Source organism: Lampris incognitus, chromosome 7 (assembly GCF_029633865.1).
Source record: "Lampris incognitus isolate fLamInc1 chromosome 7, fLamInc1.hap2, whole genome shotgun sequence".
Taxonomy (NCBI): domain Eukaryota; kingdom Metazoa; phylum Chordata; class Actinopteri; order Lampriformes; family Lampridae; genus Lampris; species Lampris incognitus.
The window spans coordinates 7,735,758-7,756,562 of NC_079217.1; the positions used below are offsets into that span (position 1 = coordinate 7,735,758).

General features: G+C 45.7%; 1 protein-coding gene across 1 annotated transcript in view; it reads right to left on the reverse strand.

The window, feature by feature from the left end:
* Positions 1-20,805, reverse strand: part of arhgap32a (Rho GTPase activating protein 32a) — a 52,384-nt gene that overhangs the window by 16,494 nt on the left and 15,085 nt on the right. Inside the window, exons 3-15 of the mRNA XM_056283296.1 lie at positions 20,511-20,619; positions 20,168-20,259; positions 19,743-19,827; positions 11,237-11,323; positions 10,918-11,055; positions 8,262-8,354; positions 8,016-8,138; positions 6,033-6,110; positions 5,411-5,492; positions 5,096-5,245; positions 3,818-3,920; positions 831-975; positions 324-406 (exon numbers count right to left, since the gene is read on the reverse strand). Coding sequence (XP_056139271.1) covers positions 324-406; positions 831-975; positions 3,818-3,920; positions 5,096-5,245; positions 5,411-5,492; positions 6,033-6,110; positions 8,016-8,138; positions 8,262-8,354; positions 10,918-11,055; positions 11,237-11,323; positions 19,743-19,827; positions 20,168-20,259; positions 20,511-20,619 — 1,368 coding nt within the window. The remainder of the gene's footprint in view (positions 1-323; positions 407-830; positions 976-3,817; positions 3,921-5,095; positions 5,246-5,410; positions 5,493-6,032; positions 6,111-8,015; positions 8,139-8,261; positions 8,355-10,917; positions 11,056-11,236; positions 11,324-19,742; positions 19,828-20,167; positions 20,260-20,510; positions 20,620-20,805) is intronic.

Here is a 20,805-nt window from a genome sequence, read left to right on the forward strand (position 1 = left end):
CATAAAGTGTCTTAGTAAAGTGTTAGGCTTCCATGAGCCTCCAGAACCGCTTCAATGCTCCTTGTCATAGATCCTACAAGTCTCTGAACTCTACTAGAGGGATGGACACCATTCTTACTAAAGAAGATGTTTTTATTACCAATGACTCATTGTAAGTCCTCTTTGAGGCACATCCCCCAACACTCCTAGTTAACTTCCCCTAAAGCCGTGGTATAAATCGCACCCCCAGCCTCTGATGATCTGATGGCACTGCATGATTTTCTGATGTGATGCAATTCTAGATCTGGCCACCAGAATGCAATGGTGGGCTTTCCAAACCTGACCTGTAGTGTGGCGGAGGCAGCTGCTGAACGACGTTGTGGATTTTGACTAGCCTCTCCTCGTCTGTGGCTGCAGACACGGCCTCCTGAGAAAACACAGCATAAAGACCACACCGCTGAGGGGCTGGTAATCAGCCTAGAGCGAGACATCTCCCCTCAACATTCACATTCCTTTTCTTTTTCCCCCCTCCCCATTTTATTTTCAGAGAACGGCTAGTGTGCACTTAATCCCCGACTACGTTTTTAGCATTGCAATTTGTTCCCATCCTTAGACAGCTCAGTTTTAGAGCACTGACCCAATTTTGGGAACAGTGGCACATTAATGAATATTGAAAATATTCTTTCTAAGCATTTGTAATCACTGGATAATTAGCAATTCCACAGCAGCTTTTTTTTTGGCTTCTAAATACCACCCCCTCTTTGGTCTTTCACCATCTCTACAGCTACCCCCATCTTCAATCCTGCCCCAGTTTTAGCCCCTACCCCCATGTTAAATGTCTTGGTTCTTACTGAGAATCTGTCATAGAGCTGGTAGGTGAGCAGCGGGTTGGGCAGCTCTCTGAAGTACAGTTTGCACAGGGAGCCCACGGAATGGATATCCTGTCTGAACACATCTCTGCTGAGGTCCGGGACCTGCTCCGAGTCAAATTCATGCCTGCATAGAAACAGAGGAGAGGATATGGGTAGGGACTGGTTGACTGACTGAAGGAGTTGCATTGTTTGTGAGTCCAGAAGGCACCGGCTGGGCTGGGGTTGAAATTAGGACCTGTCACAAGCTGAAAGGTTCTATTAGTGGTCCATTGTAACTTACCTTGGAATCCATACCCACTAGAAACATTTTGAGAGGAGACAGAGAAAGACGGAGAGAGAAAAAGACAGAGAAAGAATGAGCGTGTGTGTGAGAGAGAGACGGAAATAGAAAGCAAGGGAGGGGGAAAGACACAAACAGAATGAGACTTTATCCGAATACTTTGCTACACACTACATATTAATAGAATACACTGCATACTAACAGTTCTATATACCAGTGGCGGCTGGTGCTAAAAAATGGGGGGGGGGCAATTTACCTTGGCGCAGCACACCTGACAGCTGCTTTAATGTCCACACAGTCAGAGTTATTAAGAAGGACAATGTAGCCTATAAATTTTATCAGGGTTCGTAGACTGTTGATGATTGACAGTCGAGACGAGGCGTCGTGGTGGGTGTGAACATGATTGACAGCCACGAGAATTGTCCAATCAAATTAGATCAAAAATCATTAAAACAATACCAATTCGCTGCCAATAAACGTGGGAGTGTCTGGGGTGCACAGAACTGCGCCCCCTGGAAAACCTGAAGAAACTAATTAGACAGCAGCCTCAGGTCACCTGCTCACCACAAGTTTGAGGGCTTACATAAGGTATCATTTGGCCAGCGCCCCTCACCCAGGAAGTACTATATGTATTCAGACAGAAATCAACCAAATACCATTTGGAACCAATATTTAATGGCTGCTGACAGGCGCTCACAGACTGCAAAACACTTTTATTTCATCATTATTTGCATCATACAACTAAATTATATTCAACATGTTTAAGTAGATTTTCCTCTCTTGATATTTGAAGGGGGGTGGCGCCCCAGTGCCCTGTACTGGCCAGCCGCCGCTACTATACTGTTTAAGACTTACTAGCCATTAAAGCGCATTTAGTATGCATTGTAAATCTATCATTACACTATCCTCAGTCAACCAGCGGAAGTGATGGCAAGTGCATACGGTTTGTTCAACCTCTATCTCCACAGCAAACACGTAAAATCGCCATTCTCGGGCGTCCGGGTAGCGTAGCGGTCTATTCCGTTGCCTACCAACATGGGGATCGCCGGTTCGAATCCCCGTGTTACCGCCGGCTTGCTCGGGCGTCCCTACAGACACAATTGGCCATGTCTGTGGGTGGGAAGCCGGATGTGGGTGTGTGTCCTGGTTGCTGTACTAGCGCCTCCTCTGGTCAGTCAGGGAGCCTGTTTGGGGGCGGGGGGGACTGGGAGGAACAGCGTGATCCTCCCACACACTATGTTCCCCTGGTGAAACTCCTCACTGTCAGGTGAAAAGAAGCTGCTGGTGACTCCACATGTATCGGAGGAGGCATGTGGTAGCCTGCAGCCCACCCTGGATCGGCAGAGGGGGTGGAGCAGCGACCAGCACGGCTCGGAAGAGTGGGGTAACGGGCTGGATACAATGGGGAGAAAAAATGGGGGGGAGGGGGAAAATCCCCCCCCCAAAAAAAATCACCATTCTCTCCCGGAATAATGTCCAGTTGATGTACCTGAGATTTTCCAGTGAAAACAGTGTTCATCCTGGTATTTTTAGTACACCCTATCAATACAACATTGGTACAATGAATATTATATCCATCCATCCATCCATCCATTAGCTTGACAGCTTATCCTGCTCTCAGGGTCGCGGGGATGCTGGAGCCTATTCCAGCAGTCATTGGGCGGCAGGCGGAGAGATAATATAAATAAATATACAATGAATTATTACACTAAAAATTGATAGTATATAGTACGTACTACAGCCGTAGTATGGGTATTTAGACACAACCAGAGAGGGAAAGATACACTGATATACAGTTTGACATCAAACCATTCAGTTAAACAGCGGTATCAAGAAGAGATATGTCTATGCAAGTTTTCAGTACAACTACAGGTGTAACTTATGGGGGGGTCAGGGGGGACATGTCCCCCTCAATATTTAGAAGAGGTGAATTTGTCCCCCCCAAAAAATATATCATGAATAATAATGTTAACTCCCTCACCAAAAAAAGGTAAAATAACAACACAGACAGTCGAACTACTTAAAATGTCATTCATACTTGTTTTCACACCCCTATGCTTGGACCATACCATTTTAACCTTGCCACTGGGATTGCCGACCTCGTTGCTGTCTCGCAGTTGCTCCTGACAAACAGGAGACCGGAGCATGAATGATGGTGTAAGTAAGTGTAAGTAACGTAGCTAGCCAGCTTGCTTGTCTAGCCCAGTACACCACCCTCTCTTACCTTTGGGGTTTCTGAGTTAGATTTTCTTACGTATCTCCGGATGAATTATAGCCTTATCTAGTTTATAGCTTGTGTTTGGGGTTATCAGTTCAGACCCCTCACGAACTAGCTAGCTAGCTAGTGCTTGCTAACAGTAGCCCCTGGACGTTTATGTTAGCTTTAATGAACTTGAACTGATAATTTCGGGCACATGAGATAACATAGTAGGTACATCTACAAACCAATTTGTGCCAAGGGTATTGTATTAGTTCAAATGCATCTACTACTTTCATTCACAGAGTCAACATGAGCAAGAGGAAAGTAACAGAAGATATCCGATGACAGTTGTTTTTCTTTTACATAAATAAGACATTTCCACAATAAATTGATGTAGAAAAAGAGCAAATTGGTGCATAAAAATTCACCAGAATGCAGGAAATTAAATGTGTGATGCTCCAAATTTCCACCAAGAGAGACACAAACCTGAGTTTCTGGATGTTGGAAGAGATCCCAGAGAGTCTGTAGATGCCATCAACAACTCCATGTTTCTCTATGAACTCAGCACAGCTTCTGATAACCTGGGGAACTGAGACACAACAGACAGTCACAACAGGGCACCGCCGCACTAAAGGGTTCATTCATTTATTGTCTGTATCGGCTTAATCCATGTCAGGGGTCACGGGGGGCTGGACAGCATCCAAACAGCTTGGCAGAAGGCAGTGAAAACAGCCTAAAAATGACAAGGTCCACGCAGGCGCACACACCATTCATACCTGCGGGATGGTTACAGCCTCCATTTCAATTCATGTTCAACGTGTTTCCCATTTCCAAAAAAGGAGACGTGTCGTGGTTTTTGAAGGCTTAAATGAACGCACCTCTGGACTTTGTTGAAGTCCAGTAAGATGCAAAGTGGTAAGTGATCAGTGAAATGTCTGCCGGTATGTTTCTCAATGACACCCGACAGCATTTAAATGAGCTCTACGTTCAAAATATGAATATATCCTTTAGGACCATGAGAGGAAACCACACCACCCAGAGGAAGCCGAAAGGGAGAACATACAAACTCCACACAGATGTGCTGAAATTGAAGTAAGGACAAAGTACCAACCACTAAGCTATCGAGCAGTCTGAAAAAATAGGTTTTACAAATCATTTGCACAACTGTTTCAATCCATATGAAACATAGCAAAGATATTTCTCTTCACATATACACAATCATTTCATTTCCAACGTAAAACCACCAGCTCGAAAAGTTAAACTGTTCTTTTGGTATGGAAAGTATGAACTGCCACAGAATGAGATTTAAATGGTGATGGAAAACATGGAAAATGCTGTCATCATGTAAGATCTTGTAAGATTCCCTATGATCATCATGATGATATATATATATATATATATAATTGCAATATCCATGTACATATGCAAAAATACCATGTTTAAGAATCCAACTGAGGTTCATCACATCCAAGTGTTTTGTAATGTAAAGTATATCAAATCCAAACTAGTTTTCAAATAATACTCCCTCATATAATTCAGACATCAATCGTTTGTGAGAAAATTTGGGTTATAAATTCTCCTTATTGTTAGTTCAGATGACAAAACCGTGCCGTGATATGACAATATTCGAATTTCATCTCGACACGATAGCACTGATACCCCCCTGGTAAATACTAATACTTAAGTATTTAGAATTAAACTTTTATAAACTTCTGTGATGGGAGTGGCGGGGGCGGAGGCGAGGCGCAACAGTGAAACATCTACCTTCGTGTCCTGAGTTGTGTAGATGTTCTCCGAGATCACAGCCAAACACCCTCTCTTTCAGTATGCCGCGCTGCCGCAGCTTCTGCGGCGGAGGTCGTGACTTCATGAAGGACCGAAGGAACGTCACCAGCTTCCCATGCTTCTTACACACTGGTTGAGATGGTGGGGAAATACGCATCCGCACGCACATGCACGCACACACACACACAAAACAGAGACTTTTCAACCCTTCTCCCGTCACCGCGAGTCAATTCTGAATAAGTCATGAAGACAGAGGATGAACGGATTCGGCAGCGTTGCTTCTGAAACAAGTACCTGGCTTCGGCACTGAGCTCTGAACACTGGGGGGGATCTTGTCATTTATGAGCTCAACACAGTCGCAGGGGAAGAAACCAACCTGCGAAGCGAGCCAGGTGGGGGGAAACAGAGAGCAGGAAGGAGAGAGTCATTTAAAGAACAGCGGGCGCCACAGAGCAGTAGGACTCCGGGTAACACTTTAAATTACAGGTCATTCATGAAACGAGGCTCTTCTACATCTCCAGTATGCTTACTAGTCATTATAAAACCCCGTTAAATATACTCTACATCAAGCACTGTATGGGATGAATCAACAAATCACATTGTGACTAACACAATTATTCTGAATCATTTGTGTTGCGGGGATAAACGTAATGAGCTGTTAAATGTGAATATAAGGTGAATATTGAATGTCCTGCTATTCTTATTAAGCACTCAGCAGTTACGGTCATCATAGCGCCACTACGACTTTTTCGCTCAGACATTATTTTTTTATTTTTGAGTAATGGCTGGCTCGCAAATTAAAGGGTTATCGGCAGTTTCAGAGAAGAACGTGCACAATCTGGCAGTTATTACAACTACTACTAACGCCGCACAGATCTGCTGGAGCCCCAGTGCTATTATAGAATGGAAATTTAACCTGGAAGCCATGTTTCCCTCTCCACCAGCCTGTGTCCTCTTTGGGCGGCATGTCAATGACCGACACAATGTCTCCTACCTGGAAAACAAAAAGTGTAATACAGGGGAGACTGCTTATAGTGATCACATCCATTCACATGATCACTACGATACGTGGTCAGTCACTTAAAAATAAAGGTTTTGTTTGTTTTTTATCTGAAGATCATCCAATTGATACATGCACTATTACATAAATATAATATCACTAGGCGAGGTACCCGGCGTTGCCCGGGGAAAATGCTCTCACCAAAACAACCAACACGATCTGATCTTTACGATATAATCGATGATGAAATATAGGATAATTTATGATATGATACATGTGATAAACGAATGTCAAATAAACTATCCTTATTAACGAAAATTATTAAATGTCATCATTTTCAATCCATTTATCAAGCTTCTTTGCCAATGTGTGTATTAAACCCCGTCACCGGCGCTGCCGCAAATCGCCACAAAATAAACTCAATTTTGCAAATAAATCAAATTTTTTACCTAGTTTTTGAAATATTTTTGAATTGTGCAATCCATGGAAAGTGCTGATTCTAAAGATGCCTTTGTTTTTGTTCTACAATTAGTATTTCTGGAGTTTTAAGCAAACATACATACACTCTTGCTTTATATATATATAATGAAACAGATAACTTCCCTCTTTTACTGGATTTAATTGACTGAAACAGAAGCCTATTGTCAGCTATTGTACAGTAACAAAATATCAGCTGCTTCAAATGTTTGAGATAGGAATTTTAGAAATAAACCTTACATTGTAGTAACGTTGCTTAGGGTCCCCTAAAGTAAATTTCTAATAAAAGCAGGCTAAAGTATAAAAATAAAAGTAACGGGGTGGCGTCCAGGTAGCGTAGTGGTCTATTCTGTTGCCTATCAATCAAGTTGCATTTTTTATAGCGCTTTTCAAGCTGCAACAGCCACTCAAAGCACTTTACAATTAATTCACCCACCCACCCCCCCACCCCACACACACACATCATACACCGATGGCATGGATGTGTCGGAAATGCTGGTTCTCTGTGACTGCAAGAGGCGTGCTGCATCCTATCACCAAGTTCGTTAGAATGGCATCTGTTATCGCCTTCAGTTAAGACACTGCCTACCAACACGAGGATCGCCGGTTCGAATCCCCGTGTTACCTCCAGCTTTGTCAGGTGTCCCTACAGACACAATTGGCCGTGTCTGCGGGTTGGAAGCCGGATGTGGGTATGCATCTGGTCGCAGTACTAGCGCCTCCTCTGGTCGGTCGGGGCGCCTATTCAGTGGGGAGGGGACTGGGGGGGAATAGCGCGACCCTCCCACGCGCTACGTTCCCCTAGCGAACATCCTCATCGGCAGAGGAGGTGGAGCAGTGACCGGGATGGCTTGGAAGAGTGGGGTGATTGGCCGCACGCAATTGGGGAGAAAAAATAAAAGTAAGCCTACGCTACATCAGGCTACCTGGTGATTTTGGAGGCAGATTTTTGGGGTTCAGCTTCTCTCAGCCAACCTTTCTTTTTTTTTTCCTGATACAGATGATGTCATCAGACACTCATTTACACGCAGCCAATCAGATCAAGTCATCAAAACATGAAATCCTGCCCACCTTTACTGCCAAGCCTTGCTTGCACTCATCACTCAAAGGTAATTTCATGAATATTAATGAGGTCTAGACCACCCCCTCACAAATTTTTGACAACGGAGAACAGTTATGGATAAAGGTGAAAAATTAAACCAGTCACCAAAAAAAATGCTGCTGGATGTTTCATTATGCCATGTTCAAGGTTTTCAGACATAAATTAAATCCTATGACTGGTTTCAGTCCGACTTTAAACGTTTGCTTTAAAACATGAATATCAACTGGAACATATCTGCTGCAGTATTAGGGTGGTTATTCCCACAAGGAGAGTATCATCCCTAAATCAAGACTTAGTTTCGCTAATGTCGTAGAAGTTACCTCAAATGTCAACTCGTCTGTGGCCTGGGCAGTGTAGCGCTTGGTGACGTGGGCAGCAGCTATGGCAGGTACGTTAATGGAGGCCTCTTCGGATACCAGCAGATGGTTCCCCTTGTTGTCGATCTGGAAAAGAAGAAATATCGACTCCGCCGATGACTTAAATGCTGAAAAGTGAATGACACGTATCTCTACCCAACAGAATCTGAACCAGATAGTGAAAGTTGGAGCAAATACGTGATGAGCTACCTCCATCCATGTGAGAACCGGTCCGCAGTTGATCTTGTTGTCAGCGATGGCTGAGAGACGCAACAGGTAAGCTGCCAACATCTCGGTTGCAGACTGAAATGAGACGCGCTTTGTCAGGAGTCTGAAAATTTAAGCACTGGCCTTCATAGAGCACATTAGTTTGTGGACAAAATTCAAAACACCCTCACGGTTTAAAGGAATATTTTGGATTTTTTTTTAAGCCTATCCCTATTTTATACTCACTGCTCATGTAGTACATTTGTAGGTTTCATTTTCTCAGTCATCCATCCTTTTCTTCATACTAGACACAGCTCCAACTTGCCATCTACAGTTCAATACATTTAACAGAGGACAAATCTAGTCCCAGACTTTGGTTCTCTACAAGAAAATGGTGGATTGTTCCCTCCGAGTCGGGGATAAGTTGTTGCCTCAAGTGAAAGAGTTCAAGTGAGGGTAGGATGGAGTGGGAGATTGACAGGCAGATTGGTGCATCATCAGCAGTACTGCAGATGTTGTACCGGACCGTTGTGGTGAAGAGGGAGCTGAGCCGGAAGGCAAAGCTCTCAATTTACCAGTCAATCTTCGTTCCAACCCTCACCTATGGTCATGAGCTTTGGGTAGTGACCAAAAGGGTGAGATCGCGGATACAAGCGGCTGAAATGAGTTTCCTCCATGGGGTGTCTGGGCTCAGCCTTAAAAGATAGGGTGAGGAGCTCGGACATCCGGAGGGAGCTCGGAGTAGAGCCGCTGCTCCTTCACGTCAAAAGGAGCCCGTTGAGATGGTTCGGGCATCTGATTAGGATGCCTCTTGAGTGCCTTCCTTTGGAGGTTTACCGGGCATGGCCAACTGGGAAGAGATCCCTGGGTAGACCCCAGAACTCACTGAAGGGACTACATGTCCAATCTGGCCTGGGAACGTCTTAGGATCCCCCAGGAGGAGCTGGAGGGCGTTGCTGGGGAGAGGGACATCTGGAGTGCCCTACTTAGCTTGCTGCCACCGCGACCCGACCCCGGAGAAGCGGCTGATGATGAATGAACGAATGAAATCTACAGTCCTCAATTCATGAAAAACAGCAATCCGCAGTTCAAAGCTAACATGATGCTACAGCAGTCTATCTTAGCAAATACAAGTGGTCATTTTAAAACATTAAAAGTTTTTTTTTGTTTTTTGTGGTCAGTTATATTCATTTCCAACCACGCTATTTCCTGCAACACAGCCTAAAAGCGAACACTGGCAGGAGACACTCCGCTGCGGGAATTTAGCAATAAAAATGACTGTCAATTTCTAAAATGAAAAAGCAGATTCAGGATGGTAGACTGCTGTAGCATCATGTACTCCTTGGCTGAACTGTGGACTGTTTGTTTTCACACTGAACGAGGATTGTAGATTTGTCCCCTATTAACTGCATTGAACTCTAGCAGCTCTATTTTAATGATCTAAGCGCACGGTCTAAAGTGCATGGTGCAAGTGCATTTAGGGCATGTCCAAATCCTCTTTTGCTAGTTTAATGGCAGACAGTCAGAGCACAAAATAAGGTGCATGGTTCAAAGGGGTTGTACATAGTCTCTTAATTAATCATAGGTGTGTTTTGGGTGTAACGTGAAATAAACCGATCAGTGTGTCATCTCCCATTCCCTTTAAAAGCCAGGTGTGCTGGTACCTTGGCAGATTGCTATTATAAAGGCGGATTTGCCAAGTAGTAGGAAAGTTGTGCTCCCACCCATGTAGGGGCATATTACTATCTTAATAATGTTCCCTTAAAATACTGTGCCACTGAATTAAGACCAGGTTTTTGCTGGTCAATCGCAACATTGCTTTCCACTGCCTCAAGTTAGCAATGCGCTAGGGCGTCCGGGTAGCGTGACGGTCTCTTCTGTTGCCTACCAACACAGGGATTGCAAGTGCGAGTCCTCGTGTTACCTCCGGCTTGGTCAGGGCGCCCCTACAGACACAATTGGCTGTGTCTGCGGGTGCTAAGCTGGATGTGGGTATGTGTCCCGGTCGCCACACTAGCGCCTCCTCTGGTTCAGTTGGGGCGCGCGTTCGGGGGAGAGGGGGAACTGGGGGGGACGGCGTGATCCTCCCATGTGCTACGTCCCCCTGGCGAAACTCCTCGCTGTCAGGTGAAAAGAAGCGGCTGGCGACTCCACATGTATGGGAGGAGGCATGTGGTAGTCTGCAGCCCTCCCCGGATCGGCAGAGGGGGTGGAGCAGCAACCGGGACGGCTCTGAAGAGTGGGGTAATTGGCCGGATATAATTGGGGAGAAAAAGGGGGGGGGGTTGCAATGCGCCAACGATGTGCCTGACCAAACCTCATTTTACGACCATCCCGCCCATGGGTGCCCAGACGGGTCAAGTACATTTACTACTTAAACAACGTGAGCGCTGGAAAGGAAAATTACAACTGAGTCGGTCTGAAACTAGCAAAGACGCTTGCGTTGCGCCGGGTGCAAGATAGAGTCCTAGATGGCAAAAATGGAGCATCATGTCCAGTATGAATTAAAGGAAGGACGACCATGAAAATGAAACCTACCAATGTACTACACAAGCGGTGATTACAAAATAGACATATACTTGAAAAATTGTGAGCTGCTACTTTAAGATGGTGTACTGTAGTGGATAGGTATACAGTTTAACTATTACTCCTACGGTACCTCCACTGTGTCCTTTAACACGTCATATCGTGGAATCTCGGTGAGCCGGGAGAAGCGTCGGTCATAGATGCACAGGTGCAGGTGTTTGTCCAGCACCCGGAAATCCTCGTATGACCTCTTCACCAGCCAACTCCGGCTCTAACAGGGAGCAAAACAGGAAGAAGCGGGGTTAAGCAGAGACAAGACGCTGCATGCTCATTTCGATTAATAACTCTCATAAAGAAGTCGCGGGAGAAAAAAAAAACCGGACAAGTCAATAAGAATTTACAATCATTCCACAAATATCTTCCAGCACACCCTAAGTCTTAAATAATGGTACCTGGCAGCAGATCTGGACCAGAAAGACCGGCTCTTTGGTGTCCAGAGCAGCCTTCAATCTCTCACCTTGCTCCTCTGCAAAAGCCAGCTTGAGGGAGGGGGGGGGGGAAGGGAGAAAAGCGAGAGCGAGAGCAAGAGCGAGAGAACTTCAAGTACTGAAAGGAATGGACCATATGCTAAATAATAGATGAATTCAACACAGCATCCTCTCCATATGTGTCCTAGCAGACAAGGAGAACAAGGTGTAAAACGCAAGCGGTCCACAAAAATGTGAGACCAATTTCGTGTTTGGCGGCGTTGGGGCTAACCCACCTCTCGCACTCGAGCCACCGTAAACCGCAAACCCGAGAGGAAGGTGTTTATAAAAACGGCATCAGAGTACATTGATTCAAAAATAATCAAACGTTCTTCCAAGGGGGGGGGGGGGGGGAAGTCTACCAAATCCCGCCAATCACACGTCCCACTTTGAGAGACAGACATACCCCCCCCCTCCTCTGCTGCAACCACCAATACTGAGCTCTGAATCCTCTCACCATAAATTCTGCAGTATGGGATGTATAATACATAAGCCGCCATGATGACAGACCCCCCTGAAGCAGTGTTGATTTAGCAGAAATGTCTTGTTTTCACTTCTCATCCTCCTTCTCAAATTTCTACTGCAGACCGGGGGGCTCGGTTCCAGTTTGGGACTACTTGATAGGCAGCGAAGAGGCTTCAAGAGGAGTTTTTTTGGTTATTTTAAACTATTAACAGCTAATCTGGATACACGGTTACACAACAAGAGACGACCTAGTTAACCATCGCCGCTCAACAATAACTGTACACCGCCGCTCCAGCGTGGCAAAGATATTGCATTGTGACGTACAATAAGAAATGCTTTCAAGTAACAATACTCAAGATCCAGAACTTGCTCTGATTTGATAAAGTAGACACCATACTGACATTAATCTGGATCATGCAACAATGATAACCAATTATAACTACACAACGAGTTTCTCTGGACTGGACAAAGCACACAACTCTCAAAGTTAAACATGTTAGAAATATATTATACATAAATAGAAACATGTTAGAGATATATTATACATAAATATAAACACGTTAGAGATATATTATACATAAATATAAACACGTTAGAGAGATATTATACATAAATATAAACATGTTAGAGATATATTATACATAAATATAAACACGTTAGAGATATATTATACATAAATATAAACACGTTAGAGAGATATTATACATAAATATAAACATGTTAGAGATAAATTATATATAAATATAAACATGTTAGAGATGGGCAATATTAAGAGATGCACCAATAGCAATTTTCTTGGCCGATTATTATTTCTTTTAAAGTGCCGACCTGCTGATTTCGATTTTTTTTTCTTCCAAGAACTATGACTGACACCATAGGCAAACATTTTTGAAACTTTTCCTTAATGGAAATTTCAATTGCATATACATAGTAAAACACGTGACTATTGAATAACTTCTACATTTTCTCCAAAACCGTGTCAGGTTCCAGGACCTTCTCTCCTGTCACTCAAACAAATGTCAAAATAAAAAAGTGCTCCAGGTTACCGGACGCAGCTTTTCTTGTACAAATAAAATCCAACTGAAAATCAGTAACGGTATATCTCACTTTATCTAACGTGTTTTACTTCCCCGAAGTCAACTGTGGCTTTCGATGACATGTTTGTGTGTGTGTGTGTGTGTGTGTGTGTGTGTGTGTGTGTGTGTGTGTGTGTGTGTGTGTGGCTGTGAAGTTGCCGTCTGTGCTGCTGTGTGTATGATGTGAACCATCTGAATCAGATATACCCGAGACTGACCGGCCGGTCACCGCTCGTGGCTGCACGAGCTGAAAATCATCCGATTCCGGTCACCGGCTGGTTGATCGGTGTACCTCTAGTCAATATATTGACATCACAATATGAAACCAGATACTGGTAGTCTGGGATTTCTGTTCTGCTAACACGGTGATATAACTTAAACGCCGTTGCTGAGGCTTCAGGCTGGATTAGAGTAAAGCGAGACACTTTTCTGAACTTATTCGACCGTTTTAGCGGCGGGGAATGAACAACGACTGTCTCCACCTGCCCGGCCATCGTATCCACATTGGTAATGATCACCCACCAAAAATTCCCTGGCGTGTAAATATCTTGCGAAAGCACTGACAGCCAGCTCAAAAATATAATCACATGATTGACAGCAAAGGTATCGAGTCATAAATATGGTGACGTTTGATTGTGCCAGTATTGCCGAGCCCCGAAACTCAATCTCAGTACGACAAAACATTGTAGGCACGGCCAGGCATCCTCGATACTTGTCAAAATTTAGGACAGGCCATCCGAAATCGATGCAGCCTCACACGGGTCGGTCTCAATACACAAACTGAAACGCACATCATTTATTCAGACACATCTAGCACCAAAACCCCCCCCCCCCCTCACAATCGAATACACAATCAGCCACACGTTCTCGTTACCTGCCGCCAAAGCATCCAGGATATCCAACCCAAAGTAGGGCAGCTGGAGGAAGTGGTGGCTCTCTCATGGTGTGCAACTGCGGTCCCAGATCTCAATAAGCCGATCCCTTCCCTTGGCAGGCAGCTAGAGTTAGGACCAAGGGGAGCGCCAGACTTGGCTGCTGGATTCAGCGAAGCGAGAGGGGATGCCGCTCGCTTTTCCCCTCGCTATAGCCGTGGCCCACTTAAGATAAACACTCCATTCACAGAGGATCGGCTCGCCGTGCAACCGCTGCTCACGTCAGAGCAGGGAATATGAAACGAGGAATGATCCCCGCCGGTTTTTTTTTTTTTTACACCCCTCGCTTCCTCCCTCTCCTGTGTTTCAACCCCCACCCCACCACCACCACACACACACACACACGCACACACATTCTCTCTGCCATCCATCTCTCTGTCTACCCCTCCCTCCTATACGGTTTTCCCCCATTCACTGGTGACAAAGCAGCTTGGCGGTGAACGGGTTCAGCCAGCACACACACCGGTATTATGCATGGTTATCAGACAAGGCTGCAGGAGAGAGACGACCCGTCTTCAGTTCAAAATAAATCTTCTCTGGAGATTGGATGGAGCTAATCTGGAGTCGAATCTGCAGTGTGTTTGTGTGTGTGTGTGTGTGTGTGTGTGTGTGTGTGTGTAGGGCAGAGAGGCATACCGGGACCTAATCTGCAGTGTCTCCCTCCCTTGCCGAGCCGCATTGTTCGGCGAGATATACAGTCAGATATACAGTCTGGGAGTCATCTTAGAAATAAAGACAAGGCTGTCATCTGTCAGTCTACTGAAGTCACCTCAGGGGGACGCCGACAACCGACAACAACGTCAAACACACGGGGCACGTCCATGTAACATGACCCACGATAATGCAGCATCCTGTGGTAACAGAATACGCCCGCTGCGCTGTATTTACTGTGTACGTATATTTGTGTGCAGAGCGCTAAGCGTCAGGGCGAAGCATTATGTGGAGATATTTCTTCCCCGGCTCGTTTTGGCTCTTCCTCTTGCAGGGAAGCTTTTCAAGGTCCTCCCGGCCGCTGTACTGCCGCAGCCATCACAGCCCCGGCAGCCATCGCGGCACAGATATCTAACGAGGGAAGTGCATCACACTGGAATTAAAAAAAAAAAAAAAGTCCTACTCCGCCTGCCTCACCGCGCTACACCAGCGCTGCACCCTCCAGGATGTTTATACAGAAAACACACTCCTTCATGTCAGGCCCCGGCTACAGCGCTTGCTCGGGGAGGAACGGACGTCTGCTGCATTCTGCTGGCAGGCAAAGGGAACTGCAGAGGTTAAGTGGGAGGCGAACAGGCGCCTACACAGACGACTGATTAACCGCTTCGGCTTCCCTGCTCCTCATCATCACTTCGGCTAACAAAGCCGTCATTAGAGTCAAACCTCCAAAGCTTATGTGGGCCAGGAAAGAGCACTGCAACCTTGTGACTAGCCTCATATTATGACCCCCCCCCCCATGTCTTTGTAAGTTTCTGTCATTCTGAGATGGGGGGGGGGGGGGTCACATAAGGCAACTATTTTTTACCTGTTTTCAATTAGCTATTGCATTTTCGCAGGTATACTCATGACCCCTAAAGGTCTCTGTAGTCCTGTCGGTGCAAGTAAACGGTTTAACCACAAATGTTTAAATCCAATATTTTAGGGGCATCCGGGTGGCGTGCTGGTCTACTCTGTTGCCTACCAACACGGGAATCCCTGGTTCTAATCCCTGTGTTACCTCCTGCTTGGTCAAGTGTCCCTACAGACACAATTGGCCGTGTCGCTGCACTAGCGCCTCCTCTGGTCAGTCAGGGTGGCTGTTAGGGGGGACTGGGGGGAATAGCGTGATCCTCCCACGCGCTACGTACCCCTGGTGAAACTCCTCACTGTCAGGTGAAAAGAAGCGGCTGGCAACTCCACATGTATGGGAGGAGGCACGTGGTAGTCTGCAGCCCTCCCCAGATCGGGAGAGGGGGTGGAGCAGTGACCGGGATGAGTGGGGTAATTGATCAGGTACAATTGGGGAGAAAAAGGGGGAAACCTTTTTTTTTTTAGATCCAACATTTCGACGGCCTGTGCTGTTCTCTGCGAGCTCAAAAATGGCCCCGTCTGCTGCGCTTCTTCACTGGAAGTTACGGTAATGTCAGTTGAGCACATTACCGTAACATACAACGAAGAAGTGGAGCAGATGGAGCTTTCTTCCGCGAAAACTGCAAAGACCGTCGAAATATTGGCTTTAAACATTTGCCTCGCCCCCGCTAACCAGGTTACCTCACCGACGGGACTGCAGAGACCTTCGGGGTCATGAGTACACCTACAAAGATACGCGCCTATGGTCAGCTTATGTGACCCCCATTTCAACAGTAGCAGGATTTAACGAAGAGATGGGGTCACAAGCGGGGCTACGTTGTGACCAAGACTGTGGTTAGCATGAAGAGAGGAGGCTAATGCAGAAATGACCTCTGAAGCTAATGAGGGGCCAAGTAAAATACAGCCCTCTTCTATGCCAATTATAAACGATGATTTTTCATTGAAGAATGCAACAAGTCAATCTTGCAAGATGAAACTTTAACGATCTCTGAAAGCGTGCAACAGACAAGTTCACCGTGAGCTAATTTCCCAATATATCAAAATTCTAGTAAATCATCTCTAAAAAAAATTTTGGTAACACTTTAGTATGGGGAACATAAAAAAACTTAATTACTAGTGAATTAGTAATGATCGAGATGTCACTTTAGTATGGGGAACATATTCTAAGTAACAAAAACTTAATTTACAGTAATTTAACACTATGAACACTTGTAGTTTTGTGTGTTGTTATGTAAGAACAGACCATATTCTTTAAGTGTTAGTAAGGGAGAATAACTCTTCTTGTGGTCCTACCACCTTATAAAGTCCACACTAAGCAAAGCATATTGAGATGGTACTACTAATGAGCAATACTTCTGAGGTTATAGAGGGAAAACTCATAGTTAATGGCTTACTGGTTGTATAATAAGGCCATGCAGAAGAAGGCATTAATGAGTACGTAATAATGACCAATTAAGAGCCAATATGTTGCTAATTTGCATGCTAATAAGCACCTAATTAATGGTGACTACGTTCCCGATACTAAAGTGTTACCACATTTTTTTATAAGAGCAAGCCACAACTAAACCCCTTTATGAGAAAACGCTTTTTTCCCCTCGTGAAACTAATAATTTTTATTTCTTTTTATCACTTAACAATGAAATGCAGTTGTCTGTCCTCCGCCCGGGAACTTCGCCGATTCGCAGCTGCTACAGGAGCGAAAGGCTGGACAGAGCAAATGGTTAAATCATAGTTTACCAATGAAGCCAGAGAACTTTCCTCCCAGCACACACTGCTGTTCTGTTCCCCTACGGGTTGATATCATCTGCCTTAATCCAACTTATAGAGCCGATCACCGGTTTATGCTGAGCGGATCAGTGTGGCGTTCATATGAATCACCGGATTAGCACAATGACACGATGACAACTTCACAATGAACGACGGGAAACGAAATTCACCGCGGCTCCCGAGCGTGCGGACGTAGCGTTTATACGCACGAGTTGTTGTAACGTTGTCAAATCAGACGGCCCCGTAAACCCAACTACAAGTTCACAGCACTGACCAGAATCTGACTTTTTACTTAAACTAGACAGGAGGGTGGTGTGGTTCCAGGATGAAGGTGGTGGTTAGGACATGGCTCAGGCCATAACACAGTATCTTAAAATTAAAAAGGTAAATAAACCATAAAGGTCGCCGGTGGCTTGGCTGAACCTCTACAACAATGCCCTTGTGGTGCACTTCACCAAAATGGCCCCCTTGAGGCAAAGAAACATTTATGAAAGTTTGCTAACGGGACCGTCCAAGCGCAGGGGTTACTGTCAGCTAATTCTACCTCCCGGAGAGACGGCGAGGTCGGCACATCTGCTTCCTGCATCACACTGCCCCAGTTTATTTCATATGGTTGACCTTTATCCCTTTCGGACGACATCGATGGATTTAATCTTACCCTAGTGAATAATTAATGCAGAGTTATGCATTTGCTGACCCATTAATTACTGACACGTCATGTGACTGGTATGCCAGTCATGTCGGTCACCGACAAGATCCGTAACCGAGTACGCATGAACCGTACTAGAGGCCGCCTCGAGACACGCTACACAGTGTTGACGCTAATCAAACAAACTTGACGTTGGGGTCAAGTGTACTTGGATCCGGGCCCGGGCCTTCTTTTTACCAACTCCCCGAGTGCAACAACTAATTGTGCATCTATGTAATAGGTCTAACACGCAATTTTGAATCTGGGCGATATTATTTATTGTTTACTGCCGTTTCCTGTCTTGTCCACATCTACTGTTAATGTTGAATTAATGTTCGCCCTAAAGTGCTCTTCTACATCCGCTAGTGCAATGTCTCACCTTCACTTTGAATACTGCTCATACTTGGACTGGCATGCTGCCGTTATTTATTCTATCATTATCTTTTAATACATTTTTTTTTATTATAAATTTATTTCTAGTTTTTCCCCTTATCCCAATGGCATATGGCCGGAACTCTTGTCGAATAGCCCCCCTGGCTCACGTTTCCACAGGAAGGAGATAGTCGTAACACCGGCTTCCTTCAAACTCGTGTCGGCTGCTCTCGCTGAAGCCTGGCATGGATTGCATAACCTTCAGGCCGCGAAGGAGACATAGGGAGAATGCTTTTGGTTGCTTGGCTACAGGAGCCCGGATGGGCCAGAGGGCTCGCTGGAGAACGACGAGTCCCCGAACACTACACCGATCTACACCCACTATCCCTCGGGTAAGGGTGGCCTAATGAATGCCTTACCCCGGGGACGCTCTGGCCGTGACCGGTTACGGCGAGTCTGGGATACGAACCTTCCAGCCACATGATGGGCGGGTTGCAAGAATGGCGGTTTATTCCGCTCGGCCACCAGAGCGGCTCTATGTAATAGGTCTAACACACAATTTTGAATCGGAGCGATATTATTTATTACTTATTGTTTACTACCATTTCCTGTCTTGTCCACATCTACTGTTAAAGTTGAATTCACTTTCGCCCTAAGTGCTCTTCTACATCCGCTCGTGCAATATCTCACTTTCACTTTGAATACTGCTCATACTTGGACTGGCATGATGCCATTATTTATTGTATCATTATCTTTTAATAATCGTTATCATTTATTGTTTCCTTGTTTATATAGATGTGTAACTGAGAGCAATATATTAAATCAAATTCTTCATATGCAAACACACTTGGCCAAAAACACTGATAAACCCCCCCCCCTTTTCTTCTCAGTTGCACCCGGCCAATTACCCCACTCTTCCGAACCATCCCGGTCGCTGATCCACCTCCTCTGCCGATCCAGGGAGGGCTGCAGACTACCACATGCCTCCTCCCATACACGTGGAGTCACCAGCCGCTTCTTCTTTTCAGTGAGGAGTTTCGCCAGGGGGACGTAGCACATGGGAGAATCACGCTATTCCCCCCAGTTCCCCCTCCCCCCCCCTAAACAGATGCCCCAACCAACCAGAGGAGGCGCTAGCGCAGCGACCAGGACACATACCCCTATCCGGCTTCCCACCCGCAGAGACAGCCGACTGTGTCTGTAGGGACTCCTGACCAAGCCGGAGGTAACTTTGGGATTCGAACCGGCGATCCTCGTGTTGGTAGACAACGGAATAGACCGTCACACCACCCGGACGCCACTCTGACACACCCTTAATATAAAGTGTTACAGTTAAAAATATATATTCCAGATATAATAAGGTCAGCCTCAATGACATGGTGGTAAACCATCACTGGGAACAGTTTAGCCTGATTTGAAAGAAAAAAGTGTATTTGGAGCACATGACAAATCACATCGGTACCAGCACTCTGTCCCTACACCTTGTGGTGTTTCGCACCAACTTTTACTAAACACAGCCCAACAACATGACGAAATACATTTCATTCTGTGTTAAGTGGCGTAGGGCTCACCTGTACGGAGCCAAAGTCAACCGTCTCATAGTGGAAATGGGCACACTCCGCCAACCTGGGAAAGTGACCTCTGGGAAATGTCAGCCTGGAAATACAGTAGGACAGCACCTCATCAGTATTCCACCGGCTGACAGACTGACAGAGAGGATAGCAGCAAACTGAGTGAAAATGAAGAGGAAGAGCGAGAGATGTTGAGACAAAGAGAAGGACAGAAAGATATAAGGTGACATGTAAATGAGTACAGGGAGGAAAGGAAAGCAAAATGGAGAGACAGAGAGACAGAGAGAGAGAGAGATACAACAGGCTGGCTGATCAGTTTTTCTTAGTCAAGCCCATTCGTTTCAGTTTCCTTATTTTACTGCCCTGGATAAGAGCCCTGGTTTACAGCCCGTAATAGCAGCGAGGCTGCACCGGCGAGCACCTACGTCTTCATGTTCTTGACCTTCATGCTGGCCGTGCTGACGCAGGAACGCAGAAGGGGCTCGGCTAGCTGCTCGATGACCTCATCACCCCACATCTGCCGGACAAAGTCAGGGGTCAGTCGCTTAACCGATAACACATGCGTCGGTCTGCATCAGTCTGCAGTTGTATGTTTTATATTCACCATAAAACAGCAATGGCCTCTCAACGCCTACAGTATGTCACTAACTTTACTGTCTGGTATGTGAACAAAACGCTGAGTCAATAACTGTGTGTGTGTGTGTGTGTGTGTGTGTGTGTGTGTGTGTGTGTGTGTGTGTGTGTGTGTGTGTGCGCACGTGCATTCACCGTGGCAGTGCATGTCTCCTGTGGCTGTTTCTGTGCCGGGGGATTATGGTCAATAGCTTCAGGCGAGGCATTGTCTTTGCCCGGGTCATTATGTGGCAACACAGCAGCACTAGGAGGAAGAGAGGAAAAATAACAGGTTACCTTCTGTTGTTGTGCAGTGGCTGTCTGTGTGTACTCTGCATCCCCCCCCCCCCCGCCCGTGCTCAGGTGGGTTATCTCTTGACCAGGAGCCCTTTCCGTGTGGATGTTCTCCCCCGTGCTCACATGGGGTTTCCTCCAACATCAAAACGAGCCC